The following is a 25,732-nucleotide window of genomic DNA, read 5'->3' on the forward strand; positions in this document are numbered from 1 at the left end:
GCCACACTCAGGTCTGCAGGGACACCCAGGGTGGGTGTATGTGTGTGTGTGTGTGTGTGTGTGTGTTTGGGGACTCTTGCGCTTGAGCTACCAACCCTACCCACAGGCGGGCACTGCTCAAACGGTCCCAGGCTGCCCGCTCTCCTCTGAGCCTTGCCCACGCTCCGAGGGCTGATTTAAAAAGTGCTCTCTGTGGTCACGCGGATCTTCAAATGCGTCCCGATGGCACGTGAAGGACAGACACACGCACAGCCACCCAGGATAGGCAGCACTGTATGGAAGACTTGCTCTTGAACACCCTTTCTGTTATGTTGCTGAAGGACAGCATTTGCATGCTAGCAAGCTTTTATCAGTGACACCTGAACTGTCGGGATGTTTGTAAAGTAACCAGTAGATAGTTAATCCGCTAGATTTTTGTAGCATATTTTTTTTGCCGGGGGGCGGGGGGTGCCTTTACACCGATAGGACAGTGGCTAGAGACAGGAAGTGAGTGGAAGACATTGATGGGGTAGGATCGGGAAATGACCGCAGGTTCGGAATCTAACCCCGTTACTCCGCTAGTTTGAGGCCAAAACTCCTTGCTGCTGATTTTTACAACAATAAAAGAAAAACAAAACACATGTTCCGTGCGTCTGTGAATATGATCCCCTCGTGTCGGCCAGACACAGTATTACATCTGCACCTTGGAATGCCTCCATCTGCTCTGGGACGTAATTTACGGGCACCTCGGAATTTTATATTCCACTTATGTTGGCCAACGGCCTGTGCAAAGCCGTAATTGTCGGGGGTCGCCGTCTGACTGCTAAGCGGCGTTCCAGGGCCCAAGAGAGCGCGGAAAAATTCGGACCACGTAGAGCATTGGCGCTCGGGAGGAAAACAAACCGGATATTTTTGTCCTGATGCAAGCCAAAACCGCCGTCATTGTCGTGACAAATTCGCAGCCTGGGCAGTTTGGAGGTGGCGTCGGAGGCGGATGTGTCATGGGCGACGGCAGGAAGTGAGGTATTGCTGAATGATGGGGGGTGAAGAGAAGCCCTCACTAATGATGGCTCCCCAGAGGTTAGGGACCGTGGCAAAAAGTGTTGATGTGTTTGTTCAACAGAAGACTTTGTATTTGCTGTGTGAGTGAGAAAGAGAGAGAGAGAGAAAGAGAGAAAAAGAGAGAGAGAGAGCGAGAGAGAGAGAGAGAGAGAGAAGAAAAGAAAAACTCCCCACGTTGAGCCATACATCTCAATGTGCCATGGCCATCTCTAAGGCTGCACTGCTCCACTGCATACAGTACCCCCCCCCCCCCCTCGCTGCTCAATAATTAGACCCAACAAGGAGCAAAGTTCACCGCAAACTCCTTGACACGGCCAGTGGTCAGACCACATAATTGGCTGGCGGAGGAGAGCAGCCTTCAAAAAGCCTGAGCGCCGGCCGGGGCCTCCGAGGCTGATCGGCTTCGCTGGCACGCTGATGAACCGGCGGCAATTAGCGTCAAGTGTACGGAAGCGGCGCCTCGACGGCTGACAAGTCCGTTAATTTAAAGACAACCCCCGAAAACAGTCAAGCCGAACGATTTCAGGATCTATTTTTAGCCAGGCGTTTAACTAAGACAACCTACCTTGCACGTGCAGGGTGACTGGCAGGGGTCCTCGTTGGTGCTGCCTTGCAGGCTGCAGTTGCAGCGCACACAGTGAGGGTAGCCGGTGTAGCCAAAGTCGCAGCGTTGGCATTTCTCTCCTCCGTAGCCGGGCTTACAGTGGCAGGACCCGGCCGTCAGCTCTGCACAAGACAAGCACAACGCACCACTGAGAATAGCAAACCACTTTAGATGGAGGTCACTCCCGGGAGAAGTCTCTCTGTAGTCTATGTTGCTGTGATTAAAAGTTTATGAAGCCAATGTTTTTGGTAAGTTTTAGCAAACTTAGAAGCTCAACTAATCTCGCCAACCATACTGTACATCTTCTGAGCACGGGCTCACAGTGCAGTACAGGGACATGTGCAATGCTGTGCTTCAATCACATAACTTTGTTTGAAGAATCTAGGAAGAAAAGTAAGATTCCCCCATCCAGATTGAGGCCAGTCATTGGGCTTAACAAATGGTCTTCACATTATCAAGGACCCGAGTGAACCCTGCGTGACGGAACTCACCCCTCTCCAGCTGGGTCTCATCAGGGACGCAGGTGTTGTGCAGGGAGCCAATAGGATCACAGGAGCAGGGTCTGCAGGGGTCCGCCACTTCTGGTTTCACCTGAAGAATTCACAGCCATGGACACAGAGTGAGGTGAGGTCACTGACATGCCATAGAGTGTGACAAAGTGACATGATCGTGATAGTAAATTATCATTCTATTGACATGCATACATTTGTATTACTGTATACCATTCCACTTTCTTAACTGTATAGTACTGTCACTGCACTATATGTCTTATACTGTTTGTCCTGCACCACCTGTCTATACTGTGTATACTGTATCACATCACTTGCACTTTTCTGCTTTTTTGCACTTCTGGTTAGACGCAAGCTTCATTTCCCTGTCTCTGTACTTGTACTCGGCACAATGACAATAATAAAGTTGAATCTAATCTAATTAAATCTAATCTAATCTAATTATAGCAATGGCCTGTGTGGTAGGGCTGCACAGTTATCACAATTGTAATCACAATATGCACCAACGTAATTACCTAATCGCTAAAGCTAAAAATAATCATGCATAGTTAAATTTGTCACATTTCTGACTTTAAAATGAATTTCATCCTTGAGTATGCCACCTCTGGTTCGTGGGGGTGCTGTGCCTCCTGTGCATTGGGCATACTTACCAATCAGGGGTGGCAGAAATTAAAGAGATATCTTGAATATGGAACTGAATCAATTCATTGACATTCAAAAATCATATCTGAGATATTTTCCCCAAATCGTGCAGCCCGACAACATAGTGTGTGTCAATTTTTGCAGAATAGCCATAGAGTCTGAGTCTCTCCATAACAATCTCATTTTTGGGAGGATTGGGTCCTTTGTGGCCTGCATGGGCGGCTGCCTACCTGCCTGCCAGCCTGCGCCCCAGCCCCAAGCGGCGGGCTCTTACCCCGACAGGTCTGTAGTATCCCTCTTACCCCGACAGGTCTGTAGTATCCCTCTTACCCCGACAGGTCTGTAGTATCCCTCTTACCCCGACAGGTCTGTAGTATCCCTCTTACCCCGACAGGTCGGTAGTATCCCTCTTACCCCGACAGGTCTGTAGTATCCCTCTTACCCCGACAGGTCGGTAGTATCCCTCTTACCCCGACAGGTCTGTAGTATCCCTCTTACCCCGACAGGTCTGTAGTATCCCTCTTACCCCGACAGGTCTGTAGTATCCCTCTTACCCCGACAGGTCTGTAGTATCCCTCTTACCCCGACAGGTCTGTAGTATCCCTCTTACCCCGACAGGTCTGTAGTATCCCTCTTACCCCTACAGGTCTGTAGTATCCCTCTTACCCCGACAGGTCTGTAGTATCCCTCTTACCCCGACAGGTCTGTAGTATCCCTCTTACCCCGACAGGTCTGTAGTATCCCTCTTACCCCGACAGGTCTGTAGTATCCGTCGGCGCAGGTCTGGCAGTTGACGCCGGCCGTGTTCCCGGAGCAGCCCAGGCACACGCCGCCGCCCTGGTGCTCCCCCCGCACGTTCAGACTCAGCCCCCTCTCCGCCACCGTCTGGTTGAAGTAGCACTCCGCCGACTTCCCGTGGCAGTTACACTCTACGCACAAGCGGCACGCCAGAGGGAGTTGGAGACGACGACAACAACAACAACAACAACAACAACAACAACAACAACAGCACAAACAAAAACACAAACACAGTTCTGCACAGAAACCAGATAGTTGTCAAATGGGAAGGGGTGGCTCCACTTACTAAAACATACGTAAGACTCCTGTTTCTGCTAGAGTCAGGAGAATACTCTTCCATACCTCTGGGATGGAGCATGTGAATGTATACCTTACAGTAGTCATTTCTTGCTCAATAAGGATATGTTTTGTTGAAGGACACCTGGAGCATAGCCAACATGAACAGGCTCATTTGTTCAGTTCCAAAGGTAGGTGCTCTTTGGTGATATTTTTCAACTTTGAAGTTGGAAAAAGAGATCTGTTGCATATAATCTTTGGACCCTTGAATGACTGGAGCCTTTGGGGCTTTTAACAAGTGCTGTTAAAAAACGGAGATTTCAGCTGACTGCTAGTCTTTCTGAAAAAGCAAAGGTAGAAATTATACCTTTTCTACCTTTTCACTCAAACGGCACCGTGAAGTGAAAAGCTTGAGCGAGCCAGCCGGCTCAGCTATTGAAAATCGCCTTTAATAACATCCATTTTGAACATACCACTGTAATACATAAAAGGATTTCTAAAGTTCTTCAGAAAAATCAGTGGTCTTCTGACCACTTTTCCTCTTCCACTTTCCACTCTTCAACCAGGAAAGGATTTTATATCTGCTGAACTGACTCTTTGTAGCCTGACATGCAATACTACAAATTTCACTTCAAAGAACTCGGAGAGCAGAGTGAGGCAAGGCATCCTATTGCCAAAGGTGTGTGTTTTATAAAGATTAAACCTCCCTGACCGTGGGTACATCAAAGCAGGGCACTCGAGGAGACAGGGGCAGTGCCCTGACTGGCATGCGGGGGCAACTCTTACTCTCGCAGACGTGGCGCGTCAGGAAGGTGCCCGCCATCCAGGGCTTCTGGTTGTAGCCGGGGCAACAGCGGTCGCAGCTTTCGCCGCACGTGTTGTGCTCGCACTCGCAGCTGAATTTCTGACAGGTGATCAAAAACGACAGAACAGAAGCTCAACTGCCATGTGTCAGCCGTCAACCTTTCACCCCAACCCCTCACACACACACACACACACACACACACACACACACACACGCACACACACACACACAACTCAGGGGAGACAGGTGGAACACACTTAACAAGACCTGTGGCAGACACTGAAAAAAAGAAGTTTAGAACACTGTGTATAGGACAAGCAGCAGCACATATAAACTGGATGTGTCAAACAATATATAAAGGTAGAAACGCCTGCCGCATTTCATGTGGCATATGGCACGAAAGAAATGTAAATGACCTGTGTCTGCTTCTACACAGCACTATGACATTATCCTTGCACATAAAATAAAACGCTGCCCGCCTGCTGTGTCACCTGAAATCTAACCATGTAGCCGGTAATAACATCTGAAATGGAGGCCATTCAAAGCTGCACAGCTGGGACATTTTGACACCAACCTCTAGCTAAGCACAATGGCATTTAGCAACAAAAAAAAAGCCGATCAAATATCAACCAGCATTCCATTTACATGACTAACACAGCGCCTGAATAGTCCCCCCCCCCCCCCCAGATCATGTGAGACTCCCAATAAGAGTCTTGAGGGACAGACAGGGAGAGGGTGGGAGAGGGAGAAGGAGAGGGCGTAGAACACACACCTTGGTCTGGTCGTTGAGAGGGCAGGCCTTGGCGTGGCCGTAGCAGATGCACATGCCCCCCACGGAGATGTCCTTGATGGAGTAGTAATACTGGCGAGGAGAGCACACACACGCGTCAGACAGACACAGTGTCACACACACACTCTCTCTCACACACACACACACACACACACACACACACACACACACACACGCGAGTCACACACAGTGTCAGGGCATGTCTCCCCCACAGCGTCTCTTAATCAGGAGGGCAGCTAAAGCCCCTGTTTGCCAAGAGAGGCCTCCCATTGAGCCGCAGAGATCTCGCTCCGAAAACACCACGCGACACTCCAATCTAGTGCTTCATTGGTATTCAAAGGCGATTATTGTGTTGTGTGTGCGTGTGTATGTGTGGGGATTGCATGCATGTGTGTGTGAATCTGTGTATGAGTGTGCATCAGTGTGTGGGTGAATGTGTGTGTGTGTGTGTGTGTGTGTAGTGAACGCCACATGACAATGTGTGAGCCTCTAATTCATGCCTCCCAATCCCCCGCCCCAGGAAACGTGACCGGTTGAAACTGAAACAGTGTTTTGTAATGAGAAATTTCTCACTCGCAAAATAAGACCCACCGTCAACCCGCTATATCAAACCCCCCCACCCCCCCAACCACACACACAAACACACACACACCACCAAGCCCGCAATCTGGCCATTAATTACGGCTTGTGAGAGCCTCTCTGCTCGTGACGGATAGCGAGCTGGGCTAAAGTCAACACATGACAAGGTGGATGTTCCTTAGAAAGAAGCAGATTTCTTAATTATGGACATTTTTTAATTAAGGCCCATCTGTTAGCCTGCGCGAGCGCAATCAGCACTGACGGCTATTTGCAGGACTGGAGCACTGGCCAGGAGTGGACAGATGGACAGCATGATGATAGGTGATTTACACTGAGACAGATAGATAGATAGATCTAATAGATAGATAGATAGATAGATAGATAGATATATGAATAGATAGATAGATAGATAGATAGATAGATGAATAGGTAGATAGATACATACATACAGTACAGTAGTACATACATACATACATATGATTCATAGATTCACTGATTCATTGATTCATTGATTCACTGATTCACTGATTCATTGATTCATAGACTGAAAGATTCATTGATTCACTGATTCATAGCTTGAAAGGTTCATTGATTTACATATAGTATTTATTCATTGGTTGAAGACTGATTGATCCACAGAGACTGTGAGCGTGAGAAAGTGCGAACAGGTTTAAGGACACTCACGCGTCTGGTCACTATGCGGTCCACCTCCCGTGGGTCGTTCTGGGCCAGGGTCATGAGGTCGGCGTTGAGCGTTCGGATTCGCTGGAGCTGGAAGCGAATGTAGCGGGCCGAGGTGAAGTTGAGCAAGGCCGGGGACGGGTCATCTGCGCTCGGACGGCCGTTGATGAGGGACGTGTGGATCTGGGGGCGACAGCGTGACAGCGTGAGGAGTATGTGTGTGAGTATGTACACAGACTCAGTGAGCTTCAAGTTCAACGCCATACACTTCTATTTCCGCGACCTCAATAAGGAATGAGTGATATCGGTAAAAACAAAAACAGACATAAAATATTTAACTCGACTTCATAAATGTCACTGACACGCTCTTCACATTCTCCCACACTTCCACACACACACACACACACACACACGCACCCGCGTGCGCACACACACACACACACACACATATATACACACTGCATCTTATTTTTTTCTGTGATAATGCTAAAATAATTCATAGTGTGCAAAATCTGATGGTATTCAATATGTCACAAACCGAGGAAATGTGGGATGGAACATTATTTATGAGTCGCCGGCGAATGTAGCCGATCCCTGTAGAGTAGGGTTAATGATGTCGGCTAATTAAAGACGCAAAGGATGTGTTCTTTCCCTTCTTCTCCAGGCTTGTTTTGAAGACGCAGGAGACTGACATTTCAATCGCCTGATCTGCCATCCACCCACAACTCATTAGAACTTCACTGTGATCATGCGACAGGGTGTTTGTCAGTGTCGGTGTGTGCGCTCTCTCTCTCGTGTGTGTGTATGTGTGTGTGTATGTGTGTGTGTATGTATGTGTGTGTGTGTGTGTGTGTGTGTGTTTGAGAGATGGTGGATCTGTCGGTGAGGGGAAATTTGCATGCTTAGAGTTGTGAGTCTTCTGTGAATGCTTATGTGTTTCAGTATGTGCACAAGAGAAATATAGGGAAGCATGAACATGTATATGCACATATATGATACAGTATATCTGTGCTATGCATATGAACTACCAACTGTATGTGAGTGTGCATGCATGTGAACAATGTGTGTGTGTGTGTGTGTGTGTGGGCAGAACATCACAGTGGAGTTAAGTGAGCAAACTTAGTCTCAGTCTTTCTTTATCTCCCCTGTAATGAGAGCTAGAATACACAACCTCCTCTCTAATCTCTCCAAATTGACAATTCAAATCAAGTCGTCTCAAAACACCATTACATATGTGAGTGTGAGTGAGTGTGTGTGTGTGTGTATGCACTTTTTAACTCATCATTTGTTCTAACAAAAGGAGTGAAATCATATGCAAATGAATCACATAACAGCTCTGGAATATTCTGGAAAAATAAGAGACCACTGCACATTTTACTGATGTCATCCTACGGTTGCTGTGTGATCTTCGGATAAGTTGATGGTCATATTCAAAATTAAGAGACCACCGCTAATTTGAAAATGACTGTCAACTTATTTGAATGTCACTCAGCAAACATAGGATGACGTCAGAAAAATGTGCAGTGGTCAGTTAATTTTTTTGTATGCCAAGTATGTTAAAGGCACTCTATGCGATGCTGGGTAACGTCACTTCTGTTGACATTCAAACAAAACAGAGAGCTAGCTTGCTACTCCCTCCCCTTCCCTCCAGCGGAATTAGAACTCTCCAAAACGCGCATCTTGTCGGTGATTGGCTGAAACCAATCCAATTCAACCAATCTAGCCAATTGCCGTTTTTGTAGCCTGGGCTGTCCACAGAGGCCGTATGTTTTACAGTGTATTCAGGGCACAGGCAGCCGGCGGATGGTAAGCTGTATGTGACAAAAAAATGTTCTAGCTTAGAAACCACGTAACATCGCTTAGAGCGCCTTTAAGTAAGAAAGACACTCGAGATTATAGTTTACTCGTACTGCAACCCTTTTCGGTTTCTTCAATGGATGTTGTCATATAACCATGGCCAGCTTCATGTTTTTACACTGAGCATACTGTACAACTCCTCAACCAATGACTAAAAAGCGAAGATATAGCTTCCATGAATTCTTTATTATTACCAGAGAGCAAAGAGAGCTCTAAGATCAGTTTCATCATCACTGACCCAGCATCAGTTAGTTAGTTGCATCACGCAGCCCTGTTCACTCCACTGTTGCTGGATGTGCACACAGGCGCTCCGGCTCCTAATGTCCTTCATGCCTCATTCTACTAACTCATCAGCCTCCTCCTCCGCGCATGATTGAAAAGGTGCTGCTTGGCAAAATCGGCAGGTAATTAACTAGAATTAGTGCCTGCGTGTGCTGCTGTCCCCCGCCACTGAACGCCACGTGAAGTCGGAGCAGGGAGAGTGTGAGAGGGGCTGCGTGTGTGAGAGGGGCGTCTGTGTGTGAATGCACTGTGAATGCGCCATCCAATACACGGCATTGGAAAAGTGGCTGCCACTTTCTAATTGTTTCATCAGCCAGCATGCTTTTTTTTTTTCTCTTAGCCTGGCTTTGAGGAATGCCAATCACGATCACATTTGTGCTAACGGCGGGTGGATCTTTGAGTAGAGGGATGATATTTCCACAGTTCCATTTCCACATTGCCATGTAGAGGCCAATCATTTCCTGATAATGTAATCAATAATGTATTACATACTGTATCTCCTTTTCACTCCCATCACAGATGTAATTAAACTTGATGATGTCATAACGTTCCAAAAATGTAATACAAATACATTATTGGGTTCTACAAGCCATATCTGTGAGTATGTCTTTATCGGAAGAAAAACAACAATGAAATGCTTTCATTCTGAATGAATATATATTACACATCAACGGTCCTCCAAACAAAATCACATCTGCAAAATCGAAACATGTCCCGAGGGCGCGCGACGCGTCTTACCTCTCCGTTCTCCAGCGGGTGGATCTTGGAGTAGAAGGAGGTGCAGATGACGTCCTCGTCCCGCGTGTAGGACGGGGGGCCCGTGCGGGGCAGCACGTTGTAGCGGGTCAGGCACTCGGTGTCCGTGATGGCGTAGTACTGCCACGGGGTGAAGGTGACGCCGTCCAGCGAGCGCTCCAGGACCCAGTTACCTGGACGGGGGGAGTTGGCCGCCTTCAAGATCACGTAGGCGATCTGAAACACCTGAGGAAGCAAAGGTTAACGTTAGGCAGGTCAGTGGCATGCTGTTGACCACGTCACATAATCATATTTGGCAAATGTTTGGGTTGCATTTGTGCAACAACTATTGATATGTGAAAAAGGATCAATACACTCACAAATGTTAAAATACACAGGATCTACAATACACATGCAAATGTGTATACATACATTCGTGTTTTTGCAGTGTTATAATGACCAATCTCGCAAGGGGGAATCTGAAACTGGTTGGTACTGGTACTGGTTCTGGCTATGACACATTGTTATCAGAAGTGGGGCACTTTGACAGTTTGAAGATCTCATTGAAAAGCTACAGATAGTGGAAAAAGTGGAAAATGCATGGGCAAAGGTTTCTATCTTTTTTTTCTTTTTTTTTTAAAACCTTGATGAGGCAAGCTGACACTGTATTACCAACTGGGAACACAATAAAGAGGGTCACCGGAGATGTTCAGTACTTTTCAGGTGGTTCCTCCATTTACGCCTTGCTAAAATGCTCCTCAAACCTCAGTGTCAGTTTTAGTTTTAGAGTGAGCCACAGTCAAGACAGCAGCTGATCGGGACCCCCGTTGTAGCTGGATCTACCAGCAGCTTCTGGAATGCCCATCAGCGGCCTGGGTGGGGAGAGACAGCTCCATCAAGAGCTTCCCCCTTGGATGATTGGCCATTATAAAACTGCTAAAACAACAAATCTAATGGTAGCTTGAGACTGAACTTGGACCTTCCTGCTTAATGATCATTTCTCCTCCGTACCCAACACATAGCTCTATCTTTCCTCCTACACTCTTTTTCTCTTCGTTTATATTGTTTTTTCTTTTTTTGTTTGTTTGTGTTGTTGTATTTTCTTTTCCACTATGTAAAGCGACCTTGGGTTTGAGAAAGTTGCTATATAAATGTAACTATTCATTATTTTATTATTATTATTATTATTATTATTATTATTTAAATAGCCTACTGTGTACATATTTCCTGTGTTCCCTGGTCACATTCTAATTAAAAAAAGTGAGAAATAAGCAATATGGTCCTTACATATTACATTACATTGCTGAAACAAAACATGTAAGGTGCCTGTGGCTATCGTACAGTCCTGTATGTACAATATTATTTAAGTTAAAGAATATCAATCTTGGATTGTATGCAATCAGTGGGAGGCAAACGTGGTAATTCCCTCTAGCAGGAATACTTCCAAGAACACATTTACGCACAATTACACATAACTGACACTGTCTATACTACCTAATTGCTGTATACTGAAGTGATGTGAAGATAATGCAAGCTGACTACACAGACCAATTTATTCCAATAGAGTGGTGCTGAAACCCACATTAGGTTGAGTCGTGTGATCTAAAAAGCAATGCGATATTTCTCAGTCCCGATTGAATCTGGAGTGAGTGAACCTTGAAGAAAACTGTTTCTTGCTAATGGAATAGTAACTAACAGTTATGCTAAGCAATAACAGAAACAGAGGGAAATGATTTCAGTCAGGGTTTAGCACAAAAAATGGTTAATGTATCTGCAGATACGCCGCATGAAAATCATACGACTTCATGTTTTATGTGCATAACAAATAGTGAAGAACATTCTGTTCATTATTTTATCATTATGTAGTTGCAGACACATTGCAAAGGAAAGGTTTAGCTATGGATGAGGAAAAAAAACTGCATCTCTCATAGCTAGGTAAGAACTTCCAAGAGATATGACAGACAGACTTTTAATGTGCATAGACTATGAGACACATTCAAGGCCTCACACAACAGACAGCAGTGCCCAGACAAAGAGAATGGGAGAGACGAGCCAGGGCCCTCGCAGGGGGAAGACGCCACCGACAAAGCGGAGCAAAAAAGACTTCCCAAGATCCCCCCCACTGTCGCCGATCCAGCAGAGAGGCACCAGAGGCCCCCGCGCCCGCTACAACGTCTTTCTTTTCGGTGTAACTTGAACGCGCGTCGGGCTCCATTTGCGGCGCACTTTTGGGGCTCTGAGCTCCAGGGCTGAACGGCTGACGCCTGATGTCACGCCGAAGCTCAGTAGTGTTGAACCCAAAAACTAGGAGACGAGGACGCTCGAGGCCACATCATTACTATCACCCTTCTGTACAACACAGGACAAAAAGGGGGGAAACGAGAAAGAAAGCTGAAAATAGAGGCAGGCGCGCTAAAAAAGGGTTGAAAAAGAAAAAAGGTTGAGTTGAGCTGAGGTAAACCTCCATGACGATCCATCCTACGGCACACACAAGACTGTATACTGACTGCGAGAGGGATCTCGTGGAGATTTTTCCCTTTTCATCTTGGTCTGGACGAGGGTGTTGCGTTTCGCCGGGCGACAAACAGCACAAACGCTATCGACGCCAAGCTTTGTGTCCCTCCTCTGCAACCTGAGAGGACGGTGCCCGGGCCGCTCGGGGACGAGCCGCCACAAAAGACGCTTTGTCTTCGCTCGGCAGAGGAAGAGGAGGAGAAAAGAAAGGCAGCGTTTCAGACAGAGGAGAGGAGAGGGGAGGGGAGGGGAGGGGAGGAGAGGAGAGGAGAGGAGAGGAGAGGAGAGGAGAGGAGAGGAGAGGAGAGGGGAGGAAAGGAGAGGAGAGGAGAGGGGAGGAGAGGAGAGGAGAGGAGAGAGGGTCTCTGCTCGAGCTGTGCTGCGGATGAGCCACAGTGACTGCATGTGGCCTCGTATCAGGGACATCTGCGGCTCGAGTGGGTAGAATGACAATGCAGCGCTTTTTAATTATTGTCTCGGTGGAGGACACGGCATTGTTAACAGGGATCAGATAGTTCTGAGAGCGCGACTCACTCGGGCTCTGCGTTGAACAAAACAAATCTCTGTGATGCTGTATGACATTGTTAAACGCACATTTAAACGCGAGTTGAGTGTTGCTTTACATGAAGCTATCTTGCATACATTCATACAGCATAAACCGCATTTTCCAATTTTCACGACAAAGGTTTCACGAGTCCCACAGACCTCCTGTAGGGTGAAGGCACAAAGAGCCCCTTTCTAGCGGTGGCCCCAGATGAAAGCACTTATGACGGACAGGCCTCATCTGGTGAGTGGGGGAGGTCGAGGGGGCATAATCACTGTCAGACACATTGTTTGTTAGGGGGCATCCGAAGCTTGGAGGGCAAGGAAGGTCGCAGTTAGCCTGACGGCAGGGTTGCCAGCGCCGAGGCAGCCGCTGACAGGCACGGCAAAACTGCACACGCCTGAGTGACAGGCCCACAGCTCTGAGAATAGACCAAAAACACCCTTTAAGTCAGCCCAAAATAGAGTTAAGGGGGGCAGGAGGAGGAGGAGGGGTGGCGTGTGTCAGACTGTTGGTTAGAGTCTTTCTGTATGTGCCTCTTTTTTTTTGTTGTTGTTTGTAAAGTTGGGGCCCACTTTGTTTGACAGTCATCTGAACTTTCTTGAATGGAACCGCCTTACATTTGAGAGCTTATCGCCAGAGTTGATCACCTCGAAAATAGGACAAAGTTGAATAAAAACTCATTTTTCAAGGTTGTTTTAAGTAAATAACAACGAGATGGAAAGGTTAATTTAGGTTAAGTGATATTTTTTACAGTAGGCCGTTTTTCAAAATACAACTATTAAAAACAAGAAATTCTAGGGGGCTTTGATAGACCAACTTATCTTTTATAGCGATAAACCATGCCAGTCAACACCTCGTTAATTGCTTGCTTTAAGTTGAGCCTACTGGGCACAGTATGTGAGCTCACTGTATGTGCTTAAGGATGTTTTTTTCTTTTTTCAAATAAACCCTTGTACAACCCACACGACCCAAGGTCAAGTCCGATAAGCCAGTTGATAAAGGCCTCTTTTGCAGTGAGCAAGCCTTCATTTAGGAGTCAGACCCTCTCCAGAGAAGAGCGAGACCTGGAGGACATGGGTGAATAGGTGGGACATAAGTGTTATTGCGTGCTAAACCTTGACGGTGCGTACACCTGGAACTTCGCTTTTGACAGTGAACAACAATCTGTGATCACCAGGGCAACAGGATAGTGTAAAAGGCATTCCGCAAGGTCACTGAGTGGCCTGTGGTTATTTTGAAGCATCCTCTACTGCTGTCAGGTTGGTTCATGATGGAACTTTAATCCAAATGGTTCCTTCACACACTCGCAACACACACATACACAAACGCATTCGGCCCCAAAGAAGATCCGCAGATGGGAGAGAGTCAGAGCAGGGAAATGTGTTTACTGTCAGTCAAGCAGTGAAGTCATTCCAAGACAATCTGAGCCATGTGCCATGGGAAAGAATCTGCAGAGAAAAAAAAAAGCCCCACACATCTCTAACATTCAGCCATAGTGCTGTGTTGTCCAGACAGCTTATAGCATGGCAATATGGCAATATGCTTTGATTTTTTTTTTTTAGTATAGGTCAAGGTCAACCTTTTGCACCTTCCTTTTGTGTGATGGAAATGGTTTCAATCAAAACTGGCCTCAGCTCTAAATTCTTCCTCTGGTAAGACCAGTTGAGTGGAATACTCAGAAGTCTACCCAACACATACAAACTAGCCTGCTGGAGAACTTACCACCATTTCCAATTTAAAGGCCTATAAATCTTCGGTCTTCTCAATTTCTCCACTGAATGACACCCAAACACAATCAATTTCTCAGTTGCCTCCAGGCTTTTGAAATCCTTACTGAACCAAATCGCACACCTTTCATATACTGACTGAAGCAGATTTAATAAGCAAAAGCAATGCCTCTAAAATGACTTCTTTTCGGGTTGTTGTGCTCTTTTGTTTGGTACACATATGGGACATGGCACATAGGTTAATGTCTGCGGAGCCCTTCTGCCCATCCACAGTTCTGAGATCAGGTTCTGCTCCTCGCCTCCTGCTGTAATTATGCGCTGCCAAATAAAACTAATCTTAATGAGGCACTGAAATCCGTTCTTGCCATCCCCATAAATGTCAATGCATAGATTATTTGCACAAGATTATTCACTCTATCTCTCACTCTCTCTATCTCTCTGTCTGTATCTCTCTCTCTCTCGTTCTCTCTCTGTGCGTGTGTGTGTTCAAGTCAACAGAACTAAAAACAGACATTAATAAACTCTTATTAAGATGCAAACAACTTTAGCAGTCAAGAAATACCTTTCCATCCCCTCACAGCGCAAACCAATAGAAAATCATAGCGCTACCCTCAAATATTGACTTTAATTGAATACTAATAGCCAGTAGGCCAATACCCATCACACCGAGCCAGCGATAAACTTAAATTCTGATTTGAAACTAGCCTAAAAAATAATCCCAGTGATGTCCTCAGACTCAATACAGCAGATCCAGTGATTGCACTGGGCACTCCAGCCATCGTTCAGCGGGCGAGCTAATGACTGACGGGACTGCATTGCCCAAACAGGGCAGAAATGCAGCCAAGCTGCCAGGGGCCGTAACGACGGCAATTCTCCACCCGAGCGCGGCCCGGCCTCCGCACACAGCCTGCCTGTCATTATTCAGATACCCACTGCAGTTGGGCTGCGGGGGTGGAGCGGAGAGGAGAGAGGAGAGGAGGGGGGAGGGGAGAGGAGGGGAGGGGAGAGGGGGGGCTCCCGGGATAACGAGAGGGAAATGAGCGCGCCGATGTCACAGCCGATAACGATACGCTTGCACACATCAACGCCAGGCGGGCGGGCGAGCGGGCGAGCGAGCGGCAGCCACAGACTCATTTGCTTCCACGGCGACAGCGTCCGACGCGGCCGCAGGGGGAAAACGCACCCGACTGGAGCATAAATAGGATTCAATTTTACAGTGCGCTGATGGTGCAAGGCAAGCAGTCACTCTTTCACTGGACCTATATACACACACCGACACACACACACACACACCGACACACCGACACACCGACACACACACACACACACACACACACACACACACACACACACACACACACACACACACACACACACACACACAACACACACACACACACACACACACACACACACACACACATACACACACACACACACACACACACACACACACACACACACACACACACACACACACACACACACATGCACATATACACACAAACACACACACACAACAACAAAAAGACTACGCGATGCTCGACTGCACACCGGAGACGAAGGAAATGGCATCTTGGCACACAATGCCCGGGCAATATTGTGACTTGGCCCAGGAAAAGTTATTTATTTTGAATGATGAACAAAAATCACACCTGGAGTCTTCAAGCTGAGGCTTATGTTCCCAAACAACATCCCTTAGGCAAAGCCTAGCAGGGCCCAAGACATAAATCTCCACTGGCACTCCACAGCACTAAGCCACCACCACATGGAGGCTAACTTACGTAGCCTCGGCTAGCGAGGACCTTATGAGGGGACACTCAGCAGCAAGCGTCAAAAGTGACAAACGCGCGGACCCAATCACGTCAGTAATTCTCTCCCGGCTCACTGTCACAAGACGGCACTTTTGAAATATGCACCCGTGACATTTGTTTGTATATCACTCGGTGCGGCGGCATTAGCCGCGGACGCTAGTCTCATCTGGAGAGCAGCGCTCTGTGCACTGCGCTGTGGTTCAAGGATGAGGACGTCGCCGTGATTCCATCAAGCTGCTGACAGCGCCGACGTTGGTGACTGATGGGCTAGCAGTCATTAGCATGGGGGAATGGCTGTCGGGGCACTTTTCCATGTCAAGCATCAATCGCTAATTAAACACAGAGAGGTATGATTTATGAGGGCATGGGCGCACATACACACACACTGCACACACACATACACACACACCAGCGCCCATGTGTGCAAAGACACACACACACACACACACACACACACACACACACACACACAGAGACAGACACACACACACACACGCACACACATTCACACAGATATGTTTACCACACTCACAAACAAACTCGCAAACACAAACATCGTGGCACGCCATGTGCACATATTATTCACACTCTCTCACATTCTCTCTTCATACTCAAACATTTCCATTTATAGAAGAGTTAGCCCATTTACCTGAGTGGATCTGCATGTGCCATAAAAAACGTCAAGATCTAAGTCTATTTAAACAAGAAGACATGAAGACTGTGTCTGGAAGGTGATCTTCTGTATAGCTTCAAATTCATATTTCATACTTTTTTTTTTGTTCCTCCTTGTCTCCCGTCTAGATGGTGATATATTTAATCCTGTGAGCTGCAAATGACATGGTCATTAATTCTAGACTGACCTCAGGTTGGCCTTTTGTCTTACATGTCAGGCGTGTATTAATGAGGGAGATGTACTTGCATTTCAGTTTCCAAGAAAGGGAGAACGAGTGTGAGGCAGACATGCTGACAGAACTGTCCACGCGGGTCCACTAAGGATGTGAACTTTGACCTGCGGACACCATAACTCAGCCGGAGACAAACTCCTGTGAATCACGTTGCAATGGGGGGGACTTCGTGGAGAGGTCACATCGACAGAATCATATGTGATCACACAATAGGAATGGCCTTGGTAGGGGAGAGTAATGGATTTCACACTGGAAAAAAATACATTATACAGCTTTGTCACTGTGAAGTGTGAACCCATAGTAATTGCAGTGACCCCTCCTCTCGTCTCCCCAGTATCCCTGTACACCTTCATACACACTCTCCTCACACTTTACATTCTCCCTTACTTACACACACACACACACCTACACACACACAAAGAGAGAGAGAGAGAGAGAGAGAGAGAGAGACAGACACACATACACGCCAAGAGCTGAAATCCTGTAGGGACCTCAATCTGTCTGGAGCACACTATTATATTAATGAAGAGTCTCTCTAGATTTGAACAATTTACTGCTGTAGGTCAACAGCGAGACATCACAACCTACTATCGGCGCTGATCTCAGATCTGTGTTTTGTATGGAGCGATAAGCGGCCGCCTTGACTCCTGCTAGTCCTACAGGCTCCGAGGGTTAGCCCAAAGGAAAGGAAGGAAGAAAGGATAGAGCAAGTGAATGAGAAAAAGAATGAATGAAAACCTGTTCACAGACAAAAGAAGTATTTTTCCCAAACAGAAATGGCACTTCTGTCAGAGCTCTAAGTCATTAACCTGCTGCTACCTTCTGGTTAAATGCGGACGCTCACAAAAAGGCACATTCAGAGCTAAAATATAGAAGAGAAGGACAACTCTTCTAGTCTTTTGTGACTGGGGTTTCTAAAACATTATTTTTGTTCAGAAAAACATACACATTGGTATAAAGCAATAAAAGAGAAAACGTCAGGCCAAGTCAACTGACAAGCGGCCACCAGACTTTGAGAACTCCCGTTCTGAAGCTTAGAAAAGTTCACCCCCAACAAGTTCCACGGCAACAAAGTTCACGTTAAGGTTAAGAGGAGGGGCGGCGCCTTTGTTAACCAGTCAAATGGAGGTGCTTGACCATTAATAACTTCCACGTGAAGTCTGGATCTTCTTCATCACTCCAAAAGTCACTCTGACGTCCACCATGCAAAGCCTCTCCAGATGGCGACGTCTCTGTTGGCTGCGGTCGCATCGGCTAGCTGCTGATGGTGTTTTTATTGTGTGTCTGTTTTTACGGTGGTCCTATGCAGTGCAATTTCGTTCTACACTGCACAACACTGCAGTTTTTTTTTGGAATGACAATAACAAATCTTGAGTCTTGACTCTTGAATCTCGACACAGAGAGAAGGCTGCAGCTCTGCAAGCCAGCGTTGGGGAGGTGAGATCCCCCCTGAGAATGAATTCCATGTCGGAGTCGGACTTAGTCATGGCGGAGACATGCATGCAATGGCACGTGCACATACAATGTGCCGTGTTCAAGCCCAGGTCCCGATCAAACACAGGCCCAACCCTCCACAAGCGTGAAGCGCACACATGCGTAGGAGCCCATGGAGAATTCTCATAGCTGAGGACTAATCTGGCATGCCTTTTGGAACCATATGGACTTACTTACAATGGGGCATAAACCAGTGTATACACTCCACAAGCATTTTGTATGAACACACACACACACACACACACACACAGGCATACGCCCACACACACACACACACACACACACACACACACACACACACACACACACAAACACACACACACACACACACACACACACACACACACATACACCCACCCACCCACCCACACACACACCCACACACACACAAACATGGCCACACACACACACACACACACACATACACAGATGGAGATGCAGACCGAGAGAAGATGAGCAAACCATCTGTCTTACCTGCTTTAAGTCCAGAGTGATGGTTACGTAATGGTAGTCCATACCATTCTTGATGCTGGGGCTCTGCCACCATCTGTTGGTCCCATCGATGGCATACTCAATTGGGTGGCGCTCTGTAAAGACGAGTAAAGAACACAGTGAAATGACCACGGTGCTTAAGCGGCCTCATGCTGACTAGAAGGGAGAGGAATGGTTTCTCTCACCCACAGCCATAGGGGCCGTGTGGGTGTGTTGTACCCATAGCTTTGGCAGCAACGCTGATACCGGCTGGATGATACAAAATGAGATGAGTTGAACTGGAGATGGAGAGCTCTGTATGGGCTCCAGGCTAATGCAACATGAAGTCATACTGTATATTAGATGAGATCAGATCAGATTAGATTAGATTCAACTTTATTGTCATTGTGCAGAGTACAAGTACAACGAAATGCTGTTTGTGTCTTTCGTCTTTCTACTTGTACAATACAAGTACAATATTATACAATAAGCTTACAGTATGCAACATTATACACAATGATAGTATGTACAGTTCATTATATTATACTATACTTATCATATCATTTTTAGACCTTTGTTTTTATTTATTTTGTTTCTTTATAAATTAGGTAATCTTTCTGAAAAGAAAGGCCCCATAAGCAAGCAATTTTACTGAAACACCTTGAAACATGTAGCTAAGGCACAGACATACAGTCCATCTAAAAATGGTTTAACACTAAGATTCACCATCACAATGTGATCATTATGTGACCAGATTGTTAATTACATTCAATTTCCTCAATCAGGGACAGCAAATTAAACCCAAGCTCTTAATTATTCATTTTCCTCTAATTCATGAGAGGAACATTCATTTTCATTTGAACCGTTCCCTGCTGTGGAAATAGTCAAGTCTTCTCTTGCTCTATCATTTTCTTCGCTCTCTCCCGAAGACGACTCTCTCAATTAGAAATTATGCTAATTATCTCACCTTCCCTCCTCCACACTTGTGTCAAAGGGCATTACCGTGCCACGACAACAGCGGGAAACATGACTCACGACCACGACTTTGCAGCACAGACGAGAACAAAAACATCACATGCTATTAATCCGCCTTTGGTGCTCGTGCGAGAGCATAAAATGCCAAGACATTTGTAACAGCTATTAGCTGATGGCTCGAAAACAGGTGAGAGTGCAGATGTTTCAGTTGGGGTCTCCAAAGAGAGATGTTTCCCCAATGAGAGATTTTCCTCCACTTCACAAAAGAACTGGCACATCACAAGCCAATGAATGGGTTTAGAGCCGCCACCACAGCTCATTGATATTAAATAATAATAATATTTATCATATGATAATAATAATAATATTTTTAAATGTCATTTATATACAAATGAATATAAACAGAAAGCAATGCATCAGGAATGAAACCTGATTAACAACAGTAGATGTCCAGCCCCCCAGGAGGTCATTGAGCAGTCATTGCTATCTAAAAGCATCAGTAAAATACAATTTACAACATAATTATAGATCTTTCTTTCTCTCTCCCTCTTTCTCCCTTTCATTCTCTCTCTCTCTCTCACACACACACACACACACACACACACACACACACACACACACACACACACACACACACTTTCTCTCTCTCTCTTTGCTGCCATTCCTCCTTTCATTCTATCCCTTCCCCATTGTCTGATTAGTATCCAAGGTGTGGACAGGTGTCATTTGTCCCCATCTGTTGTCCATCTGTCAATCTGCATGCTGCCTGTCAGTGGGCTGGTGCCGGGCAGAACAAATAGGAGTCGTGCCCATCCCTCTATCAGCTCCTTTGATTCTTTGTTTTTCTCCTCCAGAAAAAAAAAAATGATTGCCCAAGATAGTGGCGTGTGCACTCTTGGAAATGGAAACAATGGATAATGTGGGACTATGCCTGTGGCCACCATGTGTATGATAAGCGATTCACAGATGACAATGTCCACAGAGAGAGGGAGAGAGAGAGGGATAGAGAGAGAGGGTGGGAGAGAAAGAGAGAGAGAGAGAGGGAGAGAAAGAGATAGGGAGAGAGAGGGAGAAAGACAGAGAGAGATAAAGAGAGAGAGGGGGAGAGAGGGAGGGAGCGAGAGAGAGGGAGGGCCAGAGGGGTCAATCAGGGGCAGCTCAGCACTCCCTCAGATCGGGATGACAGACAGCAGGCCGCCAGATCCAGACTGTGTGTGTGTGTGTGTGTGTGTGTGTGTGTGTGTGTGTGTGTGTACGTGTGCATTGTTGCTGCAGACACTCACCGAAGGCTCTGTCACTCCTCTGGTTGCATATACGACACTGGGGGTTTCGGACAGGCTGGCCCGGGACATGCTCCACCAGTTTGCAGTGCATCTCTGGCCCCTCCTGCCCACACGTGGCGTTGGATGTGATGTCTGCCATGGAGGCCAGGTTCAACACCGCCGGAAACAAACCTGACAACCACAAAAGCACAACAGCCTCTCCATTAAAACTGCATGTGATAGCTTGTTTCATATTGTCACTCAAAGTGAATGTCTCTACACCCCTGCTAGTTCCACATGCCATTGTAGCAATGCCAGTTGTTTTACTTGCTGAATAGCAGTTATAATACATAATAATCATTTATTCAAGTAATAGTCATCACTTTGAATAACTCCAATACCACTTCAAAGTAGATAGCATGTGAAACAGTACACAAAACTCTATGAAAATGTATTTTTTTGAAAAGCTAGCGTATATATCTGTAATACTTCTCCTGGGAAGTCAGAGCTACTAACCATCTCATACAGAGCACTCTTCCTGTTTATGGATAATTGATTAATATGTCATGAAATGTTTATAAATGTCCTATTTGTCAGAGTGTTTCATTTGGGAAAAAAGAACTGATGATGTGATCTTTATGATTCACATGATCTTTATTTGACATTTGACATCAATATTTTGATTCAAACTGATTGTCTCACTCTCAACACAAATTGTAAACTGTATGTATTCACAATCCATTAATGAACAATTCACTCTTCTCTACTATAACTCACAAGAACATAACTGTGACTTGGCATAAACGGCAACAGATAGTGTGAATATCACCTACTGACAAACTCACATATTCATTTCAGGGACACAAACGTATTTGCAATCCGCACAAAAAAAGTAAACACACACACACACATTCACAGTCAATCTCCAAAATGTTGATACAAATTTGCTTTTGTGTACCAGTCATGAAACCAAAACATGTACACCCACCCGTACCCAGTGAGACAGACAGACACACACAGAGACACACAGACACAGCTGTTTCAGATTTGGGTTTCCATGAAAGTCATATAACACCATAACAACAGCCATTCTGTGGCACTTAAGAGAGAATGCAAATCAGTTAGCAAAGCCATGAAGGGGAGGAGAGGAGAGGCAGTCTGTGCAAACCCGTGTGTGTGTGTGTGTGTGTGTGTGTGTGTGTGTGTGTGTGTGTGAGGGTATGGGGGGGAGGTATGCGCCCATGTTTTGTGAAGGAGCCGTGGGTCCCCTTAGCTTCTCTGCTGTGTGGGAACAGTGGATGTGAATCAAAGACCAAGCCCATGGCTCCGAAATGACTCCCAGCTGTTCCCCCAGATGTCCACGGCAAATGTACTGTGAAGAACATCTGAAAAGGCACAGGGAAAGCAAGGCTGCAGAAAGTAAAGTTCTCCCTCTCTTTTCCGTTCCATGTCCCATCTCTTTATCTCTCTCTCTCTCTCTTTCTCTCTCTCTCTCTCTCTCTCTCACTCTCTCTCTCTCCCTGTAAATGCATAATTCAACTCCCTGACTGAAAAGCTGAAAAGATTCTTCAACGTTAAAAGCAGCTCTGTCATACTAAGTACGGGATAACTGCTAAGATGGCTTTGCCAATTCAGCTTGAATGTGATGCCATTAATGAACACTGACCGGTTCCATTTGCCTAAGAAGTTTCTTGGTCTCCTTGGTGGGAATTGCTTTCCAGACGTTTGCGTTCAGAACTCGAGTTCTGAGTGGCTATGAGTAATGTTTTGGTGCGAGGAAGATAAAAAAAAGTCCTTCCGACTGATGGAAGAGAGCAATCACTGCTCTCAGAGGAACGAGCATCACTAAGAAATCTTAACCAGATAACGGCAGACGCTTTTAAATGGAGTAGATTAAGAGAGCCAATGCTGAGATAAATAACACAAGTCTCGCATTTGCTCAAGTATAGTTGAGGCTGCTACTCAAGCGAACCGAACCGTGAAGACTTCCTACATCCACAGGAAGGACCTTTATCCCTTATGATAATCTTCTGCGAAAACACTGGACTCATTTACAAAATCCTCAGCATTTGTTTACTAGTACTCTTCATGTTTATTCAAGTAGCTTCGCCGGTAGAGCTGGCCGCCGCCCTGCTCCGCTGACATCTCTGATCCGAGGTTTCATAAAGACTGACCTCTCCGCTTCTGTCCCGGCTATTTCCCTGAGTTGCACCGATTTTTTTTTTTTTTTTTTCTCGTCTATTTTACCTCCACACAAAATCAACTGGACAGGCATCCCAGTGAGGAGAGGCCACGGGGCATAAGCCTTTCATTATGTGAGATGTCAAAAATTCTGAAAAGAGAACTCTCTCTCCCTCTCTCTCTCTCTCTCCCTCTCTCTCTCCCTCTCCCTCTCCCTCTCTCTCTCTCTCTCCCTCTCTCTCTCTCTCTCTCTCTCTCTCTCTCTCCCTCTCTCTCTGAGAAGTGCAGTATGGATGGCAATGCTTCATTCATTCCTCTCGTTGTGCCTCTCTCTCTCCCGTGTCGGATCAATAACGTTGTTGATGCGGGGCCCATTTATAAGGCACCTTGTGCTGATACCTCATTCAGGTTGACAAAACTAATTATTGTTTCATGCCGCCTCCGCTCTGCTCTGCTCTGCTCTGACCTGCTCTGCTCCGCACGGCACTGCGCTGCGTTGCGCTGTGCTGCTTCGTCCAGCCGCTCACGTTGTCTGCAGTCATCATTTCTGTGGTGTTCCCATAAGGAGTCCAGACCTGCACTGGCACGTCAACTAACGGCTGCCCATCTCTCTCTCTCTCTCTCTCTCTCTCTCTCTCTCTCTCTCTCTCTCTCTCTCTCTCTCTCTCTCTCTCTCTTTCTCGCTGTCTTGTTCCTTTCTGCTTCTCTGTCTTCCTGTCTCCCTGAGTGCTCCTTCCTGTGCATTCAAAATGAAGGTCGGAATGGCAGACAGTCATGGCGTGTCTGTGTCTCCAGAAAGCTTTCATTTAGGGGCTGAAGGTGAACCGTGTTCTGACAAAAGAGTGATATGAATGTGCCGGTCACTTGCCGTGATTCAATAACGTCTTAGAAAATGGTTTTCTCTGTAACTTGTCTGGAAAAGAACTATCCGAGCATCCAAGGGCCTTTACACAACTTCACCACAGGCCAGACAGTGGCCTGTGTGACCTACACTCATTTTCATGGAGCCAGAACAACCAAAAACTGAACCAGACAGCGTCTCATTTTTAAAATCCTAAAGCTAGACAGAACTTGTGTTACTACGATTGATTTTCTGGAACTCTTCCGTTGCAAGTTTCTAGTGTGCCATAGTAGTTTTCCCTGTCACAGTCTCTGTGCAGTTGGCTCATGTAATCCAGTTGACATGTGATCCCCCCCCCCCCCCCTCAACACCCTTGGCACTCCTGCAGCCCATATCATCACACTCCCACGTGTGTGTGTTATACAATGTCTCTTGCACTAACTGACCTCTCACAGAATCTCCCATGTGCATAGAGAACCCCCTATATGCCAAGTCTGAAGCTCGCCCATCTGTTTCTCAAAGCTGCAGGGTGGCTGTGTGGTCACTTTGTCACGAGGATGACCACTGTGGTTCTGATTAGTGGTACTAGTAGCGGTCACTCTATGCCGCCTGATTACTTACTAGTGGTAGCCTGGCACCACTCATACCAGATCTCCATTCAGGGAGATACTAGACTGGAACATGACAGTTCACCAGCATGTCCCTCTGACAACATAAAGTGACGGGAGAGGATGACATAACCGAAACTGATTGTGATAAATGGTAGTAAGCAACAATGCCTGCAAACATCAAAAACTGCAGATAGAAACAAGCAGAAATGTGTTTACAGCTAAGGTAGGCCGGCCACCATACATTGTTTCCTGACTGCTTATCAACTGTTGATGATCAGTTTGTAAAGTGTAAGCAAAGTAGGAAGTCACGTTAGGAATCTATGATCAATGTGATTGGTTAGGCTGGGCCAGTGATTTCAAAGTTAACTTTGTTATGTCTACACCCATCACCATGCGTGACCAGACTGTGAGTCTCCCATGGAGTCTCGCTTTTGCCAGGCTTCACTGGAAGGTGTAACAGGTGGCCATCAGTCTACAGTAAATGCAATTAATTAGGCTAATTGAAAAGTTCAGTTGTACTCAGTGTTCAGTGATCACAGGATTTCTAACTTCTACTCACGTCCGTTATGTATTGTACATGTCAATATCATCAACATATATTCCCAGCACGTCCAAAAAGATTGAAGACATACAAACAAAACTGGGCTAAACACACACACACACACACACACACACACACACTTCCATGCTCCAGGCACATTTCATCAGTAAAATTATACTGTCGATTCCCATAAAACATAAAAGTGGCGTCCTTGAGGGATGCCTGCACATTTACACACACAGTTAACCCC

General features: G+C 46.2%; 1 protein-coding gene across 1 annotated transcript in view; it reads right to left on the reverse strand.

The window, feature by feature from the left end:
• The window catches only part of lama2 (laminin, alpha 2), a 163,835-nt gene that overhangs the window by 120,256 nt on the left and 17,847 nt on the right, over nt 1-25,732 (reverse strand). Inside the window, exons 2-10 of the mRNA XM_062550527.1 lie at nt 21,330-21,500; nt 19,075-19,187; nt 9,603-9,845; nt 6,729-6,908; nt 5,448-5,537; nt 4,657-4,774; nt 3,547-3,725; nt 2,137-2,236; nt 1,607-1,767 (exon numbers count right to left, since the gene is read on the reverse strand). Coding sequence (XP_062406511.1) covers nt 1,607-1,767; nt 2,137-2,236; nt 3,547-3,725; nt 4,657-4,774; nt 5,448-5,537; nt 6,729-6,908; nt 9,603-9,845; nt 19,075-19,187; nt 21,330-21,500 — 1,355 coding nt within the window. The remainder of the gene's footprint in view (nt 1-1,606; nt 1,768-2,136; nt 2,237-3,546; nt 3,726-4,656; nt 4,775-5,447; nt 5,538-6,728; nt 6,909-9,602; nt 9,846-19,074; nt 19,188-21,329; nt 21,501-25,732) is intronic.

Source organism: Sardina pilchardus, chromosome 12, assembly GCF_963854185.1.
Source record: "Sardina pilchardus chromosome 12, fSarPil1.1, whole genome shotgun sequence".
NCBI lineage: Eukaryota > Metazoa > Chordata > Actinopteri > Clupeiformes > Clupeidae > Sardina > Sardina pilchardus.